This window comes from Acipenser ruthenus, chromosome 11, assembly GCF_902713425.1.
Source record: "Acipenser ruthenus chromosome 11, fAciRut3.2 maternal haplotype, whole genome shotgun sequence".
NCBI classification, from domain to species: Eukaryota; Metazoa; Chordata; class Actinopteri; order Acipenseriformes; family Acipenseridae; genus Acipenser; species Acipenser ruthenus.
This window is the reverse complement of record NC_081199.1, coordinates 2,496,378-2,517,720: the sequence shown is the minus strand read 5'-3', so window position 1 is coordinate 2,517,720 and position 21,343 is coordinate 2,496,378. Positions and strand designations below refer to the sequence as shown.

The 21,343-nt window shown below is 43.9% G+C and overlaps 2 protein-coding genes across 6 annotated transcripts in view; one reads left to right on the top strand and one right to left on the bottom strand.

The window, feature by feature from the left end:
- Positions 1 to 20,486, bottom strand: part of LOC117428077 (guanine nucleotide-binding protein G(z) subunit alpha) — a 37,012-nt gene extending 16,526 nt beyond the window's left edge. Inside the window, exons 1-2 of one of the 2 annotated variants that reach the window (XM_034925241.2) lie at positions 19,892 to 20,486; positions 5,140 to 6,569 (exon numbers count right to left, since the gene is read on the bottom strand). In XM_034925241.2, coding sequence (XP_034781132.1) covers positions 5,140 to 5,862 — 723 coding nt within the window. In that variant the 5' untranslated portion in view covers positions 5,863 to 6,569; positions 19,892 to 20,486. The remainder of the gene's footprint in view (positions 1 to 5,139; positions 6,570 to 19,891) is intronic. The other variant, XM_034925242.2, reaches the window with a different exon arrangement.
- The window catches only part of LOC117426598 (radial spoke head 14 homolog), a 56,139-nt gene that overhangs the window by 21,465 nt on the left and 13,331 nt on the right, over positions 1 to 21,343 (top strand). The gene's annotated exons all lie outside the window — the stretch shown is intronic.

The window sequence follows — 21,343 nt, the reverse complement described above, 5'->3', positions numbered from 1 at the left end:
TAATAATAATAATAATAATAATAATAATAATAATAAAACAGTATAATCCCTGCAGTTGTCATGTAATACAGTGGAAAAATTTAAAGTTTTAAAAACCCTAAACTTTGATAACAATAAAATATGAATTTGACTTGCAGTTTTGACAGCCGCCATGGGGCGATCCATGCCACTATTAGCCCCCCCAAAGGATTTAAAGCGAGTCACACTGAATCTTTGAAGTACTCAAATTGCATTGATATCGAACAGCGAAACGACTTCATTCGTTAGCTCTAACTCGAGGGTTAATAAACCTGCTGCTAGAATCTAGATTTTAAGTTTATTCATGAAAAACAGTCATGCATAAAAAAAACCCAGCAAATAGAGCCCATAACTGATTGCATCCCTGCAGCTTCTTGTTAAATAAGTGCCCTTTGTGAAATCGAATTGAGTATCTCGGCTTTCTACTGCAGTGATTGCCCTGTGTTCATTAGACCTCACTACAAGAACAAATACATAAATAAGAGAAGAGGTTATAAAAATAAAATGAGGGCTGTTGAGTGTAGTCGAGGGCTGATGTTGAGAACCTGCTGCCTACATAAAGCCTTGCTTTAAAAAAACTGCTTGCATGAATCAGATCAGCTAAATAAAAATCATCTTGGCATGCAGTAAATGTACAGCAGAATGAATTAAACCAGAATGAAAAGATGGATGTGATACCTGTCTGCCCCCCCACCTCCCCTCCCAACCCTATCCCATCCTCTTCCCCTTGCTGACTCATCCAAATAGCTTTCAAATCAGTCCAGCGAGAAGATGGGAAACAAATGCATACAATAGCATACATATATGTAACAGTATATTATCTATACAAGAACAGTGTACTGATAGAATGCTTATTGTAGACTTTCGAAACTGGTTTCTTTTCTTAGGGATTGTACTGTTAGCAGTGAAAAAGAGATGAGGAACTCAGGAACCCAGCTCTTCGAGATGCTGAGTGGCGTTTTCTTTGCCAGCCCACAGCACAAGACTGATTGATGACACTGCACATGCTCGCAGGGAGCAGCAGCCGCCCTTGCTTTCAGTTTGAGCCTGTATCCATCAGTCACATTGTTGAGGCCAGCAGGCAGTAGAGAGAGAGAGGGAGATCGTGGCCGATGCAAACGGTCTGCCAGGACCAACCTGTTCTGTTCACTGGTAGGGTTCCATTTCCATTTACCCACGAGCATCTCTGATTTCCTTTTTATCAGGAAGAAATTCAAGACGGCCAGGGGTTTGAAAATCAAGGTCTCACCCTTGTGCTCAGCATGTTCCAGCTTTCTTTACTAATGTTGCTGCATTTGGCTGGCCCTGGGTACGTGCATGTTGAAAAATGAAAACAATCTATTTGACCAGAATCCTTTTTAGACAGTGATCCAAAAGCTCACTTTAGGAAGAAGAAATAAATCCATATTGTGAGGTCGGCAAAAAGCCTTCAACAAAATCCCAATGGGGAATTTAATGGGAATGCAGAGAAGCATCCCTTCTGATTGTGTCACTGGCCGTGCAGGTTTCTGTCACACAGAGCTGTTCTAAAGGTCAGAGAAAGGCTCTGCCTGGTGAGGACAGTGTGCAGAATAATATCAGCATTGGTACATGTTCACTATTTATTGATTTATTGATTACATTGAACGAGGTGTTAAAAAAACAAAGAAAGGCAGGCTGGAATAGGGTAATTTTTTAAAATTTTTTTATAAATATTAAAAAGCTTTGACCTGGCGCTCTAAACCAGCATGCTAATATTGTATTAGTTTTATTGGTCGCTATACAGAGAAATGCACAATCAGGCACAATTAAGGCTGCAGCAGTGCTGTACCTGTCTCCTGGTTTTGGGGTAGGTTGTCCCAATATTTAAATTTGCCTGCCAGGGACACAACTACAGTAAATCCAGGTTTTACACTTCCACATGTGATTGACAGATAAGCTGCCCCTTTTCCTCTGCCTCTTGGTGTTTTGTGGTTTCTTGAATTGGTAGTTGGTGTTGCTGTCACCCACGTGTCTGCAGTTGCATCCAAGTTTTTAATTTGTTACCACGGCAACAGTGTGAGATGGAATGTTGCAAGGTGAAAAATATTTCATTTCGAGCAGAGGAGAAGAAGAGAACAATTAAGAAACAAGAAGAAATGGATTGTCATCCCTCCTGTTTCTACGAGACTAGCACTTGAGGCTTTCTCTGGGTAATTATTGTACCCTCCAGGGATGGAAATAAGACTGGTTCACCCATTCCAGGTTTCAGTATGTGCTTGATTAGCCCGTGTATAAGTAACAAGCTCAGGTGTGTGTTATTAAACGCATAGTAAAACCAGGAATGGATCAAAAAGCTAAGCAACGGGAGTCTTCTTTCATCCCTGCCCTCCTTCTAAAGTAGAATAAAGTGGGAGAGAAAAGAAAGTTCTAACACAAACCTTTTTTCTACAGGATTTTTTAATATAGATTTTGAAGTATTCGAAGTGTACTATAACAGCTAGCTGTAGGACCCCAAGGTCTGCGGGACTCTTGCAGTGCCCTTTGATAATGAGATGATACAGTGCTGCAGTCAGACGGCCCGGTGTTGTGTTGAGGCTGCAGAGTAAATGCTGGTAATCAGGGGATGCAGTCGGGCATGAAGGTCTAGAGCAGAGCGAAAAGCAAAACCAAACACACCAAATAAAATCACCTGGTCACGTGATATGACGTGACGCGCATTAATTACATCTTTTGATCACAAGCAGCTTAAATGAGGTCACCATTCAATATGCTGCTTTCTCAGGAAAGCGTCCCAATGCTGCTTTATATTTTCTCTTTCACGTCTACATGAAGAATTGCTAGCCAGTGCTATAGAACGGGGGAGCAGCTAATGTTCTGCGCTACCAATTCTGTACATACGATCCAGATCCACGCTGCACTGTCCAGCATATAACGTCACGCCAAACACTGCTGTTTTATTTTGTATTCAAAGATTTAGAGAATAGGGGGGAAGCTCGTTGACACCAGGCTCTCGTTTTCAGTGGTGCCCAAGACAGGAAACAATACAAAACAGAATGCATTGCTCCCTTTACATCTGCACAACACCCAGGACACACTTTAACTAAGCACGAGTAAAACAAGAAACAGCTGCTGCAGGCAGGTAAAAAAAACAGTGCATAGTGCAAGCTGCTAGTGTGAACTTAAAACTTGAGTAGCCATCAACACACGCACACACACGCATGCACTCACACACGCACACATGCACGCATGCGCACACACACACACACGCACGCACGCACATCGCTGTCTCTGCACTGTGCAACACTGTCTACATTCACTCTCCATCAGCAGCCCGCAGGCCAAAATTTCAGCAGCGCAGTCAGTTTAGAAACAGTATCAGAAAGATGTATCTCTGTGAACCACAAATGGGGCAAAACTAATTGTGTGTATAATGGAATTCATACAAGACTTTATTGTTGGCTTTGTGTGTGTGTGTGTATATATATATATATATATATATATATATATATATATGTGTGTGTTTTGTAATGGTTTTTGTTGCTTCTGAGTTTAGCGCTCATGAATGGTACTGTGAGAAACCGGCCATTGTAAGACATGGGCACTTTGATTCCTGACCAGGACACCCCCTGCCATCCAATCCTGTTCCTCTCTCAAGCACAGCCAGTTGTGCTGAATTACGTAGTGATTTTGTGTTGTGGAATAATGTCCACTGAGTGATAAGTATAGATCAGCGATGCCTCCCGAGGTGACAGACTTGAAAGGCTGTTGAATTAGACCGCTAAGCCTGATTTATGAATGCTTTAAAAAATAGCCCCCACAGCGAATCACCCGTAACATGAAGATGGAGTGCTTGAATAGAACATGTGCTGCTGCTCCGAGGGACAGGAAGGGTGTGCCAGGCTTGTTTTTTTATTTTTTATTTTAGCAAACAGCCCTTTACAGTTCAAATACAAAGAGACATCTAGACCTATAAAACAGCTTTAGCATATCATCTGAGATTTCCTGATCAGGACTTGTCGTGCAACACATTACCAGCCTGAAGAGCCAGCCAGGGCTAGTGTGAGTGAACATGCATTTCATCTCGACATGAATTGGATTGGTTGTGTGCATCAGCAGTGGGACTTTTTAATACGTCTGTGGGGAGGGAGGGGCAGGGTGGGTAACCTCCTGACTGCAACGTGCATTGCCGTGCAGGTCTGTAATACAATATATTGCTATTCAGATTGCTTGCAAAATAAAGATGCTTGCTTGTGTGCAAAAGACAGGCACTGAGCAGTCTCGCCAGGAGTATTCTATTAGTTTCAGTGTTTTCAATTGATTTTATTTCATTAGCCATTTAAATAGATGTAATTGTTTGAAAAAAAAGGGACTTCTAAGCACATGTATCGGCTGAAGTGTATCATTCCATTATCACTGTATTAGTTAATTTAATCAAAGGTCTGCTTTCGGATCCGAAGCAGACTATGCCAGAAGATATTTGTATAATATGCTCAAAGGAATAGCAATCTCAGGTTGACTCGTGCTTTGTCGGAAGTCATTTTAAGGGCTGTTTATCTTGCACTGTGAAGTTATTAATGTTAAAAGGGCTTCAGGCACGCACTGCCCCCTCTAACTCAAAAGATGTGCACTTCTGGACAGTTTTGGTTTTCAGTTCAGCATTTATATATGCAGAGCTCTGAGAAGCTGAATACAGCACTAATGTCCTGAAGGCTGAACCCTGCATGTCAGAACGCAGCAATCATACTTTCAGTGAAACAATCTGATCTGAAGTGCAGGAGGATCAGCATCACGTTGCTCTAATATTGCTCTACGTCTTTCTTTGGGAACCAGAGCCAGAATCCTAGCAGGGAAAGGAAATTATTCTAAAAACCTCACAACAGACTGCCCAAGCAAGGATGATTTCACCCACAGCAGCATTCAGAATGGAGAATGAACTTGGATGAAGGCACTAGCCAAAACGTTTATCCACTCTGACTTTCTTAGTTTTATTTTTTATTGTGCTGTAAAATCGAATGCTTTTGCACGTGTTTTTTCTACATCGACACCCCTTTCAAAGTACTGTACAGGCACGTTTTAAAGTAAAACGAATAAGAAAACAAAGAAACAAAAGAAAGAAAACAAACACACACACAAAAGACATAAAGGGGAGCCCGCTCCTACCGTTTGATTATCTTCGTACAGCTTGAGATCGTAGCCGCTCAGCTCCACGCAGAATATTATCGCCGTGACCCCTTCGAAACAGTGAATCCACTTCTTGCGCTCGGAGCGCTGCCCTCCCACGTCCACCATTTTGAAGGTGAGCTCCTTAAAGGTGAACTTGTTCTCCACGATGCCGGTAGTCATGTCCCTGGAGCGCAGGATGTCCTCCACGGTGGGGATGTAGTCTGGAGCGGCGATGCGGTCCAGGTCGTTCAGGTAGTACGCTGCGTTGTCTTCCAGGTGGTACTCGTTGGAGCGGCAGAAGCACTCCTGAACCCCGCTGTCAGCCCACAGCCGCTTCATCACCCCCAGCAGCTCCGGGGTGACCTCCCCTTTGCTCTCGGCCGGGCCGGTGAGCGCAAACAGCTGGACTGCGTCGTAGGCACGGTCGGCGTTGTGGAAATCGATCTTGAGGGTGGCGAGCGCCCGTATGATCCTGGTGAGCGAGTCGATGGCATTGTAGATGATCAGGGGCTTGTACTCCTTGCACGCCTCCAGGTTGAAGCCCCCGCTGTGGATGATCTTCATCTGCTTGACGATGGTGCTCTTGCCCGAGTTGCTGGTGCCCAGGAGGAGGAGCTTGATCTCACGCCGCTGCCGCTGGCTCTCCGATCGCAGGTGGCGGTCGATTCTACGTGAACGCCGGGCAGCCTCCTTTTCCTCAGAGCTTTGACGACATCCCATGTTCCTCCCGGGAGATAGGGAGAGAGAAAGAGAGCAGCAGCAACACGGGCAGCCTTTCCTTCTTCCTTCCTCCTTCTTCTTCTCCTTCTACTACGACTACTCGTTCAGCAGCAGCAGCAGCAAAGCAGGTTTGACTCTGCTGTACCGGCTATAACAAGGCGTGCAGGGATGATGAGCTTACAATCCTTGTGCCAGGTGGCGCACCCTTATCACACAAAACACACAATTATCCAATACCTGATAGGCAAACAGGTCAGCTCACTGGCTCCTAGCAGCAGGATACAAAAAAAAATAAATGCACACAGCAACCAGCGATGTACTGTTCCTCTGTTCAGAAGATGTCATATCACTACCCCTCTCCTATGGGTAGACAGTGGTTCATTCCTGTTACTAGAATGATTTCTCCCCTCTCTGCAGCGCTGCTGAAAACAGACAATCCCCTTTCCATTTCATACCCTCCGTTCCAAAGGTAAGGAGCGCACACTCATCAGGCTGGTTCCTTTTTTTTTTTTTTTATTTATTGTATTCTCCCGGTTGCCGTAGTGATGGGCTGCGCTATGTGAAGCAGCAGCAGCAGCAGCAGCAGCAGCAGTAGAGATGGAGGAAGTGGAAGCAGTCTCTCTGATCGTGGTCTCTCCCTCTAGACTGGAGCGGCGCGCTGTATGGAATCTGTGCCAGCCTGCCTGTCTGCCTGCCTGCCTGTCTGCCTGCGGAATAGGGAAATGGGACAGTTAGCATGGAGATGGGATTGCAGTGACACTGCATCTCTAGAACAAACAAAGCACAAATGCAATAGAAATTTCACAGATTGCAAATGGTTTTTTTTTTTCCCTTCTCAGCAGTCCCTAGGCTGCCTCCCCTGACTCCTAGCTGGATTGTCTTTCTCCTGTCGATTATTGCACACAGGACACAAGCCCACACCTGCTCATGCGCGCCTCCAGTGTCCTGTACTGTCAGTGCAGCTGAGAGACTCCAGGAGCACCAGGAGCTGTTGTGACAGATTCACTTTTTGATTGCACCTCATTAAGCCCCTCTGAGATCATCAGACTATCAAGAACACCAGATTCTTGAACTTCAATAACCTCAAAGCATTTTTTCTCGTCATGGTATAAGACTTCACAGTACTGTGTTCATTCATTCTACAGCGTTGCAGGCTTCATTTCCATTTACAGACCAGTAATGATGCACACAACATTGCTTGTCAGCAGCGGTCAAGTTTAAACAGTGCACGCTGCAGGCACAGTAATACGCACTAAACAAGCTATTGTACAACCTTTAACAAATACAGCATTTTCTGTAGATCAGCGATGATAAACGTGTGCAAACTCATAGCGGACACACTATCACAGCTGTTCCTGTCTGCAAACAGTGCTCAAAGTCTTTCTCAATTCTGTTGGCAAATGATCAGTTTATCACAATGCATACATGTACAGGTAACAGCCCTCCTAACAGAAAAACATGCTCTCCATGCAGAGGCACCTCACTGCAGTATCCCAGCCTGTATCTAAACATGCTCTCCATGCAGAGACACCTCACTGCAGTATCCCAGCCTGTATCTAAACATGCTCTCCATGCAGAGGCACCTCACTGCAGTATCCCAGCCTGTATCTAAACATGCTCTCCATGCAGAGGCACCTCACTGCAGTATCCCAGCCTGTATCTAAACATGCTCTCCATGCAGAGGCACCTCACTGCAGTATCCCAGCCTGTATCTAAACATGCAAGATAACACACTTGGGGGTTTCCCGTCCAGCAGCTGTGCAGCCGGTTTCCTGGAATGTGTTGTGGCTCAGCTCTACAGTAACCTGCTTTATCCACGCCGCTTCGAGGCCATGGGAACGGTTTGTATTACTATCAGATAAAAGAATGCAACACCAACACATTTAAACACATGCTCAAGGCAAGGGTGTGTTTAGAATTGTGAAACGTTTCAAATGTCGTTTTTTATTATCAACGTCTTGATTCCTGGATGTCATTTTATTTATTGTATTAGGGGTTGGTGCTGGCAGTATATTTTAATAGGACTGATTAGGAGGTCTTGACAAGACTGACTGCTTGTGTGATGCACACTAAGATGAAATGATCATTTAACGATGGAATATTGTGTTCAGCTCCAATGAAATGAGATGGAGAGGGTATGTATTCATGCCAGCTGTAAAGCACATTTATTCTGCATTCAGGCACCCCCTGGTGAACTGCAATGAGTTCTGCCAAACACACCTTTAATACGATCCGATATATCCTGCACAGACTTCCATGCACCGTTCATCTTTACACCCCTATTTGTAAGGGAGAATTGTCATCGATAGGAGTGAGTTAAGCTGCGTTCAACTGCTTCAAACCTTGATAACCGTTTTTAAACAATTTTACAAAGAAATGTCTAATCCAATTTCTGCCTTTTCACATGATGCTGTAAATTGGTAAACTGTACAGTGTGTTGTGTGAAGTCGCTGGAATTAATCATTTTTTATGCCTCTTCAAAACATTCACGCAGGGGGAGTGTAAAACATTCATGACTTACTAGTGGACTGCTAAAGGCAGAATCATTATTTTTACAAGGCGAATATATTCTTGAAAGATAAAGCTCTAGCAGTCTTGCTACAGCACAGGCTGGGGTTGCATCTATTAAACATGCGACACTGCTGAATTAAGAAATACCGTTGTTGTTTTTTAAATCAATGACAAATGTTTTGACTAGGTGTCTTTTTCCAATGTCTTCAGAACGCTGAAGAAGACTTCAGATGACATTGAAAAAGACTTCGGGTCGAAACGTTTGTCATTGAATTTTAGTTTCCATTTAGTATTTCTAATCCGGAAACCGTAAAAAAAAAATGAAAAAAAGAACCTAACGGTAAGCTGTAGGCATAATAAATTGCACAGTAATAATGTGCCGAATTCCTGCAGGCTGCTGCTTTAGCTCTCAACGGATTAGAGCACCCAGTGAGGTTCTGTATTGTAGATAAAACTCCGTTCAAACACTGTTTGTGGTTTATTCACCTAGCCCAGGGTCCAGTCTTGTATGTGAGGGAAACACAGTTAGTGTTGGTTGGCAGATTGGTTCCTGATTTCTAAAAGACTTTTGAAAAGTGTAATAAAGAAAAACCACGCTGGCGATCTAGTAACCTTGAAACAATGCTGAAGATTCGTTTCAGTATTGTTGGAGTGCTCCCAGCTGTAACTCAGAGACTCCTGCACTCGCCCGAGCCACATGTGTCTTTGCTGCCCATGCTTTTTATAGTTTCGAAAGGGCGCTGATCCCAGACCTGACAGAACAGAGAAACGCAAGCCCTTGGTTATAAAGCCATTCACAGCCGACAGTCCCTAACACAATATATCATTACAGCTCCATGCATTGGGGATTCAAACGCACGTATTGTAATTAGATCGAGGGAAAGGTGCTCCTGATCCTACCCGTGGCTTCCATAAGACAAAAGAAACTAACAAAAAAAACACCTTCTTAAGCAAAGACTGGCAGTTATGCAACATACAGTGTTCTAATGCTGCAGGCTCGTCGACACGCAAGCCCCTCCCGCCCTGTGTACTGGTTTATCAGAACGCTGCATTGAAATACACAAGTGATTAGCAAGGTAACGTGACCACTCTCATCTGAGTCTGGCCGGCAGACTTACTGACAGCTGCAGGTGCAGAGCGCCCAGGATGAAGAACTGGCTGCAAGGGTAGCTGTCTTCCAGTCTATAAATCCTGCTCCCTGTTTGAACAGCACAATAGAATTGATATTAAGCATGAACACCGATGTGCTGAACCCTCGTGTCTGTGTGTCTGTCTGGGGCCAGCGTGCCTGTATTGGCTCTCCCGAGAGCACACTGTGCCTCAGTTAATGGGAGTCACCTGGCTCCTGTGTGCATTGGGCTCAGATGAAGGAAGGAAGGTTGTGTTTAATGGACAGGAAGTCTAAACACGCACTCTCTGGAGCCACACTGGTTAGAAAAGACTGGTTTACAGAAACATTGCACAGTTGCTTTTTGTGTTTTCCCATCAGCGTTGTACAAAAATACTCCAATGGTGCATTCTTGCTGGTCATTTTGGACCTATATTTAAACTGTTGCTGAAAGTTTTGCCACTAATAATAATAATAATAATAATAATGACTACAGTAATAACACATTTAAACAGTAAAGCATGTGTTCGTATAACTTTGGTTCCTGATTCACAAAGCTTTAACTCATAAGTTATTTAAATTGTGGTCTCACAGCTCCGATCAGTCTTGGACTACCTAACGTTACCTTTAGTCAAAGACTCATGCCATTAGAGTCTGTTTTGATGAAAAAGAAAGTGAAAAGTGATGTTGATGAAACGTGGCTTTCTTTAACAGAAGTCCAGAACAATTGAATGCTGTATTTAATCCATCAGACTGACCTTCAAATACTAAAGAGCTCTTTGTGAGAAGGACCATTGCTATCCAAATGGGCCCGCTAGTACTAACCACATGACAAGCTGCCCCCCCCATAGATAAGCTCACAAATAATATCACGAATGAAGAGCAGCCAAATACAGGGTGTGGTCAAGTTAGCATTCTGGGAGCAGCAGGGATAATCAAATGATGATACCCAATGTAACCCTGCAGCACATGATAGTCAAATGACAAGGAATTTACCAGCGATGGACCAAACCCCCCAACGAGGCTGAAGCCATAACAGACTGATAAAAGCACATGATTCTGTCTTTTAATCTGATCTGCCTGCACCCGTGCCTCACTAATGGTTTTTCAGAGTCTGGTCCTAAACAGCTCAGATGATTGATAATTTGTTCTTTCCGTATGGGGATTAGGTACAGGCATTATAAATAGGGCTGCTATAACAGTCTCATTCGACTTCTACCAAGGATCCAGTGTCTTCTCCAGCAGGGACTGCCACTCACAACAGCACTTTGAGTGGCTTGTTTTGGTCCTGCCAGGATGCAACCGACTGTATAATGAGAATCTGTTAATCACCTCGCGTTTGACAATCTGACATCAAATTACTAATCTCTAAAATAACTGTTTCGCTTGTAGAAGCAGCACAACACGCAGTATCAATTTGTAAGGGATTTCCTATCAATTCAATGCTATATATATATCTATATAGATACAGGAGAATGTGTTGACCGTGCTTCACAGGCATTGCAACATCACTTGTGGTACCTACAGTGTAGCAACAGCACACTACAGTACAGGGGTCACTTGGGGTCCTCTCATGCAAGCCCTAGTGTACTGTGCATTCCAACTGGGGAATCTGTGTTGCCAGCGGGGGGTGCACAGCGGGCCTGCCGTGGCACTAATCAGCAGCTGTTCTGAAACGAATTCATTAAAAGGTGGGACAGCACCGCGCTGCTGCTGGAATTCAGCTGGGATGTCAGGACTGCATGTTTGCATCTTGGCAAATATGTCTTCCGGTAATGGTGCAAGTGGTTAAAAAAATAAATAAAAAGGCATGCATTTTTGGAGTTTTTATGGGATTAGATTAAAAGCATCAATTGCTGTCTGTTGGGTTTTACTGGGTTAACACAGCAACAGTGTGCCCCTGTTATTCCAGTGATTTTTCAGTTTGTTCATTGCAGTGTGTTATTGGTGGCAGTGACTGTACACTTTAATACGCAGTGCTTACAGTAGTTTGTCAAATCAATATAATTCAGCAATTATCCCTGCCAAATTGATGCCTTGAGGGATATGTTTTACTTCAAAATATCAGCCAACACAAAATCACAGGACTTTATAGCAGCTTATATAATGTTTCTTCAGCCGTTCTTTTAAAACTTCATTTTGTTCTGCAGATTGCAGCAATTAGACATTTTGCATGTTTTTTTTTGTATTGTTATTAATTACCATTGTGATCTCCAGGTTTGATTCCTGGTCTTGACAAATTCTGGAGCATTTTTAACTGGCATCTACCTGTCGTGTTCTCTGTCGTGTTACGCAGCACAGTGCTCTTCTGAACACATGCGTTTAAACAGACAGAGTTCTGACCCCAATGTGAATCTTACTGGAAAGTAAGTGAAAGAAGAGAGCGAGGCTGGGACCAGCCTGCATCCTTGAACAGACCTGGCAGTATCACCGACGGAGAAATGCGATGCCAGGAATAAAGGGGCACGGAAATAATAATTTTGTCACGGGCCTCGGCTGTGATTTCTGTACACAGATTGTTCCTCATGGTGCACAGCGCCTCGTGATTCGCTGCAGTACAGCCGTTTTTTTTCAGTACACGGAGACAGCACAAGACTTCCATAGAGAAGGGGCAGCCCTGCTGATCTCCACATGCTGGACACCCATCCAGCTACTTCAGACCCAGCTTTGTGTCCCCGTTCGTGCTCTCAGCTCTGCACTGCTTCTAAACATGTCTTGTTTGGCTGCCTCAATGCTGGGAGAGCGGAGAGCCATGCGGCTTCTCGAACTGCTTGACCCCAGGGTGTAGTGTGTAGAGACCATTCCATAATGCAAGGGTATATTCCAAAAACGATCTACTCCAAAACATCATGAGAAAGGAAAAACCCTATCCCATGCAGCTACCAACCCACAGGCAAATAACTCAGACATTTACTGAGCATTAAGGGCTTGTTTAAAGAGCTGCATGCAGCCCTACATTCTCATGGAAGGGCCCTCTGATACAGCACAGATTAAGATGCACACCCTTGAAAGAGACAGTAGTCTTGGCAGGCAATACCAGCGCTTTGATGATCAGTCCTCACAAATCCTTTGATTTGCCATTTGTCTGATCTCAATGATTCGCTGAAGTGTGTGCTGGTATTATGCCTCCTCGCTTCATGGGTTTGTATTTTAGTTTCCATTACTGTCTTTTTTTATATTTGTCTTAAAACTTAAAACAAGGAAACTGATCACAATCTTTGAAGCTGAACCTGCGTAAGACAGGTCGATGTGTCCAGTCCCTATCGTTAGCTGAGACTGACTGAACAGGAAAGCAGCTGAGATGATGCTGAAGTGCCATTCATCAGTTAAAGTGCTGGAGGTCTGACATTACAAGACATCGGCATTGATGCGGCTGTGTTGTTGACCTGCAAACAAAGTGAATTTGGGGGGAAAGTAGGCGGGGGAATATATCTGTATATTATTATGCAGAGTGTGGGCATGGAGCTCTGCTTGTATATTATGCTGAGATTCTTGTTCATAAAAATATCAAGTGACAGGTGCGCCCACAGCGTGCGATTCTGCTGGCAGTCAGATTCAGAACTCCCGTAAGTAATTCAGTGAGGGATCCAGACCTTGATTGCGCATGGCAGGATGACGCGATGTCGGGATCATCTATTCAGCGCGCTAGTGTACGCGCGTTCCATTTACTTCCATGCTTGCAGGCACGGCTATTGTTTTCATGTACAGCGCTTGCATCAGCAAAGCGTGTGCTTATTACAGCTGTTCTGCAAGCAACGTACGTCATCCGCAACCTGGCGATTTTAATTACTGCATACCTACTGTACTGTAATCAGGTTCATAAAATGTTCTACCACATGGTATTGTACGGTTGTAAATATACACAGGTAACACAAAACTACGCACAACAAAAAACAATTCAAATATAAAAGTACTGCAGCAGTGTGACCGCGGCGCGGAACCGCGTCTCTCTGAGTTGTACATTGAGAGTTTTGTTCGCAGGTATGTTTAAAGCCGCAAGCACAGAAAGGGAGTGAAGCGTCGCGTTTGCTTTGCCTTGTATGGTAATAAATACTCGCTGTATTGAAGAAGCATGGTCAATACCTTCATCAAACTGTATTTCCATGATTACTTATAGCTACTTTTTTTGGCCGCAATCCCTCTATTAAATCGATGATGAATAAAAAGCGGTGCCAATTTATTAGACAAGATCAGACAACTCCAGCACACACCCGCGGGCGGCAATTCACTAATGACTTAGGCAAAGGTAAAGGCTCCCGAAAGGCATGTTCTCTAACTACTCTGCTTATTAATATCTAGCGCACTGAATGCATACATCCCAGATTTGTCACGCTTTATGGACTTTATCGTTGCGTGAATAAAATCCATTCATATTATTGTGTTTCTCGTAGGCTGTAACAAACGTACCGATGTGTGCGGAGCCGGGCTGCTGTGGCGCATAATGGCTTCTAATGAGATTTGTCATGACGTGCAGTGTCGTTGTTATTATCGCATGCTAATTTCACATGTAGGGTGAGATTCTGCCATCAGCAGATCACAGGTTGTTTTTCGAAAGAGGCTGCACTGTTTCTGATAAAACAATGAATCCCAAAACAAATGGGGACTATTATATATTTGCATGCCTCGGAGAAGTCTTTTTATTTATTTTTTACTCCAAATCCTATTCTGTTAACTTTAGCATTTTAGGAAAAAATTCAAATTCTAGTTATAAACAGAGTAAATGATGAATTATTATTCGATTTGAATTCATAATGAATAGAAAGGCATTTGCTGTGTTTATTGCATGCATTTGTATGTTCCCAGCTAGTTAATTGAATTTAAAGTTAATCGCGCTTTTGCTCTGAAGTGGCATCTACATTATGGCGTGGTTATAATCAAGCTCTGCTATCAACCAGTAGCCACCTTTTTTTCCCGGACACACTGCAGATGCATCGAGTAGATATTAAGAAAATGACTTTCACTTTTTTAAATTGCACTGAATTTCCCCTTTCTGTTTTAGCCAACAAGTCTGCACTGAACCACTTCAACCAGTATTTTGTTAAATACAGAATATATATGACAGTGCTTTTGTACCTTAAACCCACCTGTATGTGATGTATTCTAAGTATATATTCTAGAAATAATTTGAAAAAAAAAAAGATATATTCACTGGGTTTTGCATTGACCTCTTTTTATATAGGATGGCAAGAGAGCCGGGAGGATTAATAATTCACAGTATCCGCGATAAAGGAATTGGAAAGCGCTTCATGAGCGGTTTTATTTCTTTGGTACAGCTGTCACGATGACTGGAGGCTGTGATAGTCGTGGTTCAGTGGAGTGCACGCTGTGATCTCGGGACCGGACGTATTCACGCCAGACTTTCTGTCTGGCCAAATGTGCGTCACAGGAGATTCGATTTATATGACCAGAATCTCTACTTTGCGCTCCCATGAGAATAACTCCTAGTTCAAATTGAATCGGCTGCATCATAGACATGGAATGTTAAATCAGAAATCTGCTTAAATGTTTCACCTTGGGACCGCGTCTGCAAATTGAATTTAACATGAGACCGAATTGGAGGATTGTATTCCTTTAGTAGGTCCCTCTGATAAACATGGTAATCCGTGCTTGTCACACCCGTTGCATTTCTGATTACCAGGGCACTGCTAAGCATATCAACGCTGTAATTTAAAACAAAAGAATGAATAGTTTGGTAATGAAACGAAGCATCCCTCTGCACGCTGTTCAATAAGAGTTCATTGCATCTGTTTTCATGAGTTTCCAGGGTGTGGTCTCCTGTATCGGGAGATTTCACTGAATAGGACAGGAATAACAGGTGCGAGGAATGAATTCGGGGTATAGGTTAATAAGCGGGACAGGTGGAATCATGACTTTCTCTACTTATTTTTTATTCTGTATTAATTGATTAAAAGTAAAAAAAAAAATTAAAAAAAAGCTGAAGATGCATTCATTCATTAGATTAGATGATGGAATGCTGCACCTCCTTGATGCAGAAGCTCTGCTAATGTCTTCACACTGGAACTAAGTTAAGTGAAAATGTCCTCCAATCACGTGTCTGCAGATGACTTCATCACATGCAGTACATAAACAAAGGGGCAGCTATTGGAGGGCAGCCAGCGTCACTGAGCAGAGCGCATTGCCCTGCAGTGTTACTCTTGCAGTCGCCTCCTCGAATCAGACATGGCAAACTGGAACGAGCGTCATCTCCACAGCTTTAAAGAGGTCATCGTGCAGGAGGGGACTGTCCTCACAGGACTGCCGTGGGGTGCATTTGGAGGAAGACAGAAAAAAAACAAATCTCTCTAAAAAGATTATTGTGCAGTATTTATGCATGCACACACTGTAGCTCTGTCTCTGATCTGTTTGAGCTGCCATTTACTCATTTATAATGAGAGCAAGTTGTATGACTCATGTTGTGCTTGCAAGGAAACAGAATCATGCAAGAGAACAGCAGAGATTCCACGACCCCGCCCGAGCAATTCCAAATGAAAAGCATCCAGTTCTGCTCTGCAGTTCTGAGGGTGGGGGTGTGTTGCTGGATCCGTCCAGTTCTGCTCTGCAGTTCTGAGGGTGGGGGTGTGTTGCTGGATCCGTCCAGTTCTGCTCTGCAGTTCTGAGGGTGGGGGTGTGTTGCTGGATCCGTCCAGTTCTGCTCTGCAGTTCTGAGGGTGGGGGTGTGTTGCTGGATCCTGCAGATCACTTCAACATGAAGAGTCCTTGTTACCGTTTCAAGAACCTGTTGAGTCTGGGATTTGAGGCTTCTTTCAGACTCAGCCCTTAATTGGCGCTGTGTCTCTGGCACACAGCAACAACAATAACAACAACAATAATAATAATAATAATAATAATAATAATAATAATAATAATAATAATAATAATAATAATAATAATAACAGTAATGTTTCACAGCCAGGCTTAAAGTGATGTTGGCAAAACTGGCACAGATCCCTAGTCTGTGAAGAAAAGTGTTTATAATTGATCAAATTCAGTCGATTAAAACCGTCGGGGAAATGATATTGATCCACAGCAGCAGAAAATGAATACAAAATCGAATTCAAACACAGAGGTCTGCTCTTGACTCACTGCCATGAACGTCTCATAATTTTAACGAGGGCTAATGAATGCAATGCCATTCTGGCCTGGCGCTCTCACTGAATCTCCTGCACTGCCTTTACCTTCAAGACATCGAAGCTTCATCTAGCTCTCATCATTACAGGATGGAAGCAACCAGCGGCTCATTTGCCTCCTAGTAGTATTACTTGTAAACTGATATGAAGGTTTCAATTAAAAGCATCCAAAACGTCTAAAGCTCAGTATTGCAGTGATTAGCACTGCAGTACAGTGTGAGCACTGCAGAGGCATCACTGTAACATATTTACCTCACTGGCTCCCCTACTATGGCTGTCTGATTAATCTACTGTACATGTTTGTCTTCGGTACAACAGGCTGATGGAAGCTTTTCTACCTGTGTGTGTGGTGGGGGTTAATGTAGCTTCTAAGAGTGAATGGAAGTCAAGCTCAATGTAGGAATGTAACCCAGGAGAAAACGTTCTTCTGAAAAGTTTAATACTCACTAATACCATTTCTTATCAGCAGTCACGACAAACCGCTCAACAGCAGGAATTGACGGTGCTCTGACGCAATCGAATGCTTTGTGGTTCTCATTTTTATAAACCACTGCCTGCCTCCAGATCATCATCCCCACTGGCGCGGGGCAGCAACAGTCTCGTAATCCCGGCTTTAGTTTTAAAGGATTACAACGCAGTGTGTGTTTGAAGATTGCTTTATCCTGCTGAGATAGTGGTCCTGAAATGTAAATCTCCGATAGTGAAAGTGTGAAATTTTAAACCATTCAATAAATTCAACCCCCAACTAGAGCTGCTAACCGTGCCAAACGACTTTGCGTCTCATCCAGCCGATCATAGCATTCTGCTTTTATGAGGTCCTTTACAGCACACAGCGGTGAATTACAAAACCACTGGCATCTGCTTCAGTTGCAGGGAGGTATTGAAACCCTTTTTATTTATGAAGCTGGCGGGACACCCTGTTTGAACAAAGTGAATCCCCTACATGCCTGGAGAGCTGTGACCTGGCATGAGCAAACTGGGGTGTCCACGGAGCAAACAATCTCCTTGCTGGTTTTCACACAGGGCTAGACTTGAGCCAGGCTTACTGTACAACAGCTGTGCCTGGTAATAATGCTGTTGTTTGTGAAGGAAAACTGTCGAGTCCAGACAGCATTGTTGATCATTTCACCTTGCACGGGCCTGATTCACAAGGCAGTAGACGGCCAGCACCCTTTTTCTGCTCCTTTTTTATTCGGGTGTGATGGAGATGGGGAGCCTGTGACTTCATGTACAGTAGTTTCTCTGAACAGACATGCAGCTATCGCTTCCCCTGTTTCTTATTGTAGTTATTCTAGCATTGGCACTGTGAGACACGCCCTTTCAAGATGCAGTGTAGAAGGCATATTAAGACAGACTCAGGGGGCATGCTTGTACAGAAGAGGGGGGGTGGGTCTGAAGAGGAGAATAAAAATGACCCCCCTGGGATTTGCTTGCCTCTCCTCTCAAGGTCAGAGGTAACAATGGTAGCAGCTCCTCCATTATGATTAGTCACTAACTACACCCCTGTCCTTTTAACCTCTCCCAGCCCAATCAGCCCAGACTGCTGCATTCAGTGGTGATTGGGGAGGGGGTTTGCAGATCCAGCAGGGGGGGGGGACTGGAGCTCAGCTCAACAGCACTCATTTACAGGAAGTGTCTGGAATTCACATGCAGCCAGTCCCATGTGACTGGGGCAGGGCAGCCTCAGATCTTCCAGCCCAGTTTGTTTCAACTAACCACATCCTTCATTTTTAAACCAGTTAAACCCCAGGTCACATATCATTACCGATCACAGTATGTTCCTCATAAATGGGCAGCCCTGTTCCAGCCCTCAAGGAGCAGCTCGGGCGGATTCAAAGCCACACATTCAGTCAGATCCTCCAGAGGGACAGTGCAGACTGTGTGCACATTTCCAATGTAAAGGGCTTATGGTCTGCTCGGCTTGATTCCAGCCCTTCTTGTGAAACCCTTGTTTCACTGGGTTGATCTCCGACATTCAATCAATCAATCAATCAATCAATCAATCAGTCTTTATTTTATATAGCGCCTTTCATAGTGGACCACCATCACAAAACGCTTTAAAAGAGTAACAACAAGAAAATCCATAATGCTTTAAATACAGAGAAATGCATAATACATGATATACAGTAAATAAAAAAACTAATGCATAATACATTGAATACAGTGGAAAGTGCATAATGCACGACATTGTGGTACAACTCAATGGCTGCATCTCAATGGATGCATCTATGAAGAGGACACACTGACACAGATGAAGGAGGAGGGGTTTGTCAGGGACCACCCCCCCCCCACACCCCCCCATCTGCGGCTCCCAGTACAGCAGGAGCCATTTCACAAGGCATGTAAAGAAGGCTTAACTCCTGTATCCCACACGAGGACGAGGTAGAGGGGGTCAGCTGTCGCAAGTGAGGCTGGGGAGAAGCCTCAGTCTTACTACACATACGTTATCTGCAGGAATCAGAAATGCTCACACCAGCTACATACAACGCTGAAGCACCATTGTGCAGGAGATGGGTGTCTGTTTCACAGATTGCTATTATCCCTTTTTTCAATTCAGGGTTTGATTAAATAATTCAAACATTTCTCCCTTATGTAACCTTCATGTCATGTGAATGGTACTTCTCCAATAGCATAACCATTTATTTTTTTTGGCAGCTGAAGCAGAAATAAATCTCCAAACAATCTTTGTATTATTTTCTGTACACCCCACCCCCTCTCTCCCACTGCTCTTTAACCTCTGCCCAGCCACTGCCTCATTAAAAACAGCAAATTATAACAGTAGCTACATCCCTAGGGGGAAGTGTTGCTGGGGACATCGGCAGAGCAGAAGGTGAAATGCATACTCACAAATGAAGCAAACAAAACAGATGTCTGTTTTATATCGTTATAAAAAGAAATGATGAATTCCCCAATCGTCAGTGCAGTTTGACAGCTCTGCAGTTAGCTGTTTACAGACATACAGTACTGCAGTGTGTGTGTGAATGCCAGTGCACTGCTCCCCTCCGAGGAGAGATTCCTTCTTCTCCAATACAGCCAGCAGCGTTCCCCCTCCCAGCATCACCTTCCCTATCACCTGTCCCTTTCACAACAAAAACAGTCCCGGCTAACGCACTGGCAGACAGCCAGCCTGCACCCTCCCTCCCTAATAGTACTACAGCTCTTTAAAAAACAAAGCAAAAACAGGGCTGAGTTCTCCTTCACAGCAGAGGTGTTTTATCAGGCAAGCAAGCAAACAGGAGACGTGCAGAAAACAGGAGAAAGAAACAAGACAAGGTTGACTTACCGCTTCAGTCTCCACCTTCCTTCCGCATTTGATATGCAGACACGTTCGCTTGGGTAAAAGCCAGAGCCTGATTTCTCATTCACAGAAGCATCCTTGCCCCTTTTTATCTTTCCTTTCTCTCTCTCTCTCTCTCTCTCTCTCTCTCTCTCTCTCTCTCTCTGTCTCTCTCTCGGCAGCAGGAAACACTGTGGAGATGAGAGGAGGGGTGGATTTAAATAAGCAGGAAAACAAAAAGGAAAAAAAAAACCCAGCAGCAGCAAGGAAGCCCAGTCTGAATGTGCAGTAAAAGTCACGGCTCTCTCCCAGATGTGTCAAACAGGGAGATTGTGTTATGATTTCATAGATAGCTGAGTGAGTGAGTGAGTGAGTGAGTGAGTGAGTGAGTGAGTGAGTGAGTGAGTGAGTGAGAGAGAGAGAGAGGGGGGGTGGGGCTGGGTGGTCTTCAGGGCGGCACAGCTGAGCTTGTTTCCTAGCCGACCAGCTCTCTTCACACAGAGAGAGGGACCACTCAGAGCTCAGATCCCAGTGTTTGAGGCGCCCGCTAACTCAGACAGACACAGTGCCATCCTGTTGGCTCCCAGGCTCGATGGCCAGCTCGCCCGGCCAATGAGAGGTCCTGGGAAAGGATGGGAAGAAAAGGGGAGGCCAGGCCAGCCTGTTACGCTCCACTGCTGTTTAGAGAGGAAGGGAGAAGAATGAACGATGCAGGTTGTGTGCTGTAGCTTCTCTTGTTCCATGTCACACAGAAAGCAAGCTGACAAGCTGGCCGGGGAGGAGGCGAGCTAGCAAGTGAGCTTCAGTATTAAAGCTGCAGTGCCCCACAGTCTCGCTCTGTTTCACAATAAGATCCCAATGCCTCTGTGTCCTTGGGTTAAGAAATGATTCTGTAGCTTTTAGCTTTCCCTGTACTAACCCCCCCCCCCCCAGTATATCTGGCTCTTTGAACTAAAATATATATATATATATATACTGTGTATATATAAACTATTTATGAATGATCTATTTCTATATATAGAAAACAAGCAGCAATGGTAATATACATGAAGCTGTTTGAAATGAAAACCATTCCATTCACAATAGTAAATGTTTATGTTTTCTGATGTGCTTTCTAGAAGTTCAGCTATTAGCTGCCTATTACTTGAGTATAACCCTGCGCGCTGTCTGTGGTGTAGTATCACAAGGCGACAGGGATACTGATGAAGATGGTGAATTGCTAACCAGGCTAGTGTATGTTTTGCAGGTGTTCTGTATGCTCACAGCGTCGGATTTATGCATTAAGCACTGTGAGGTTAGTATGAGAAATTGCATTTCTCCTTTCTCTGAATTCCTCAAAGGACATTAAAAATAAAAATGAATCATTTTACAGTTACTAGAACAAGTCCCTTGTTGTTTTTTGCATTTAATTGGCTTAAAACAGCAGGGACCTTTGTAATTCGACTGCCCGATTTCCGT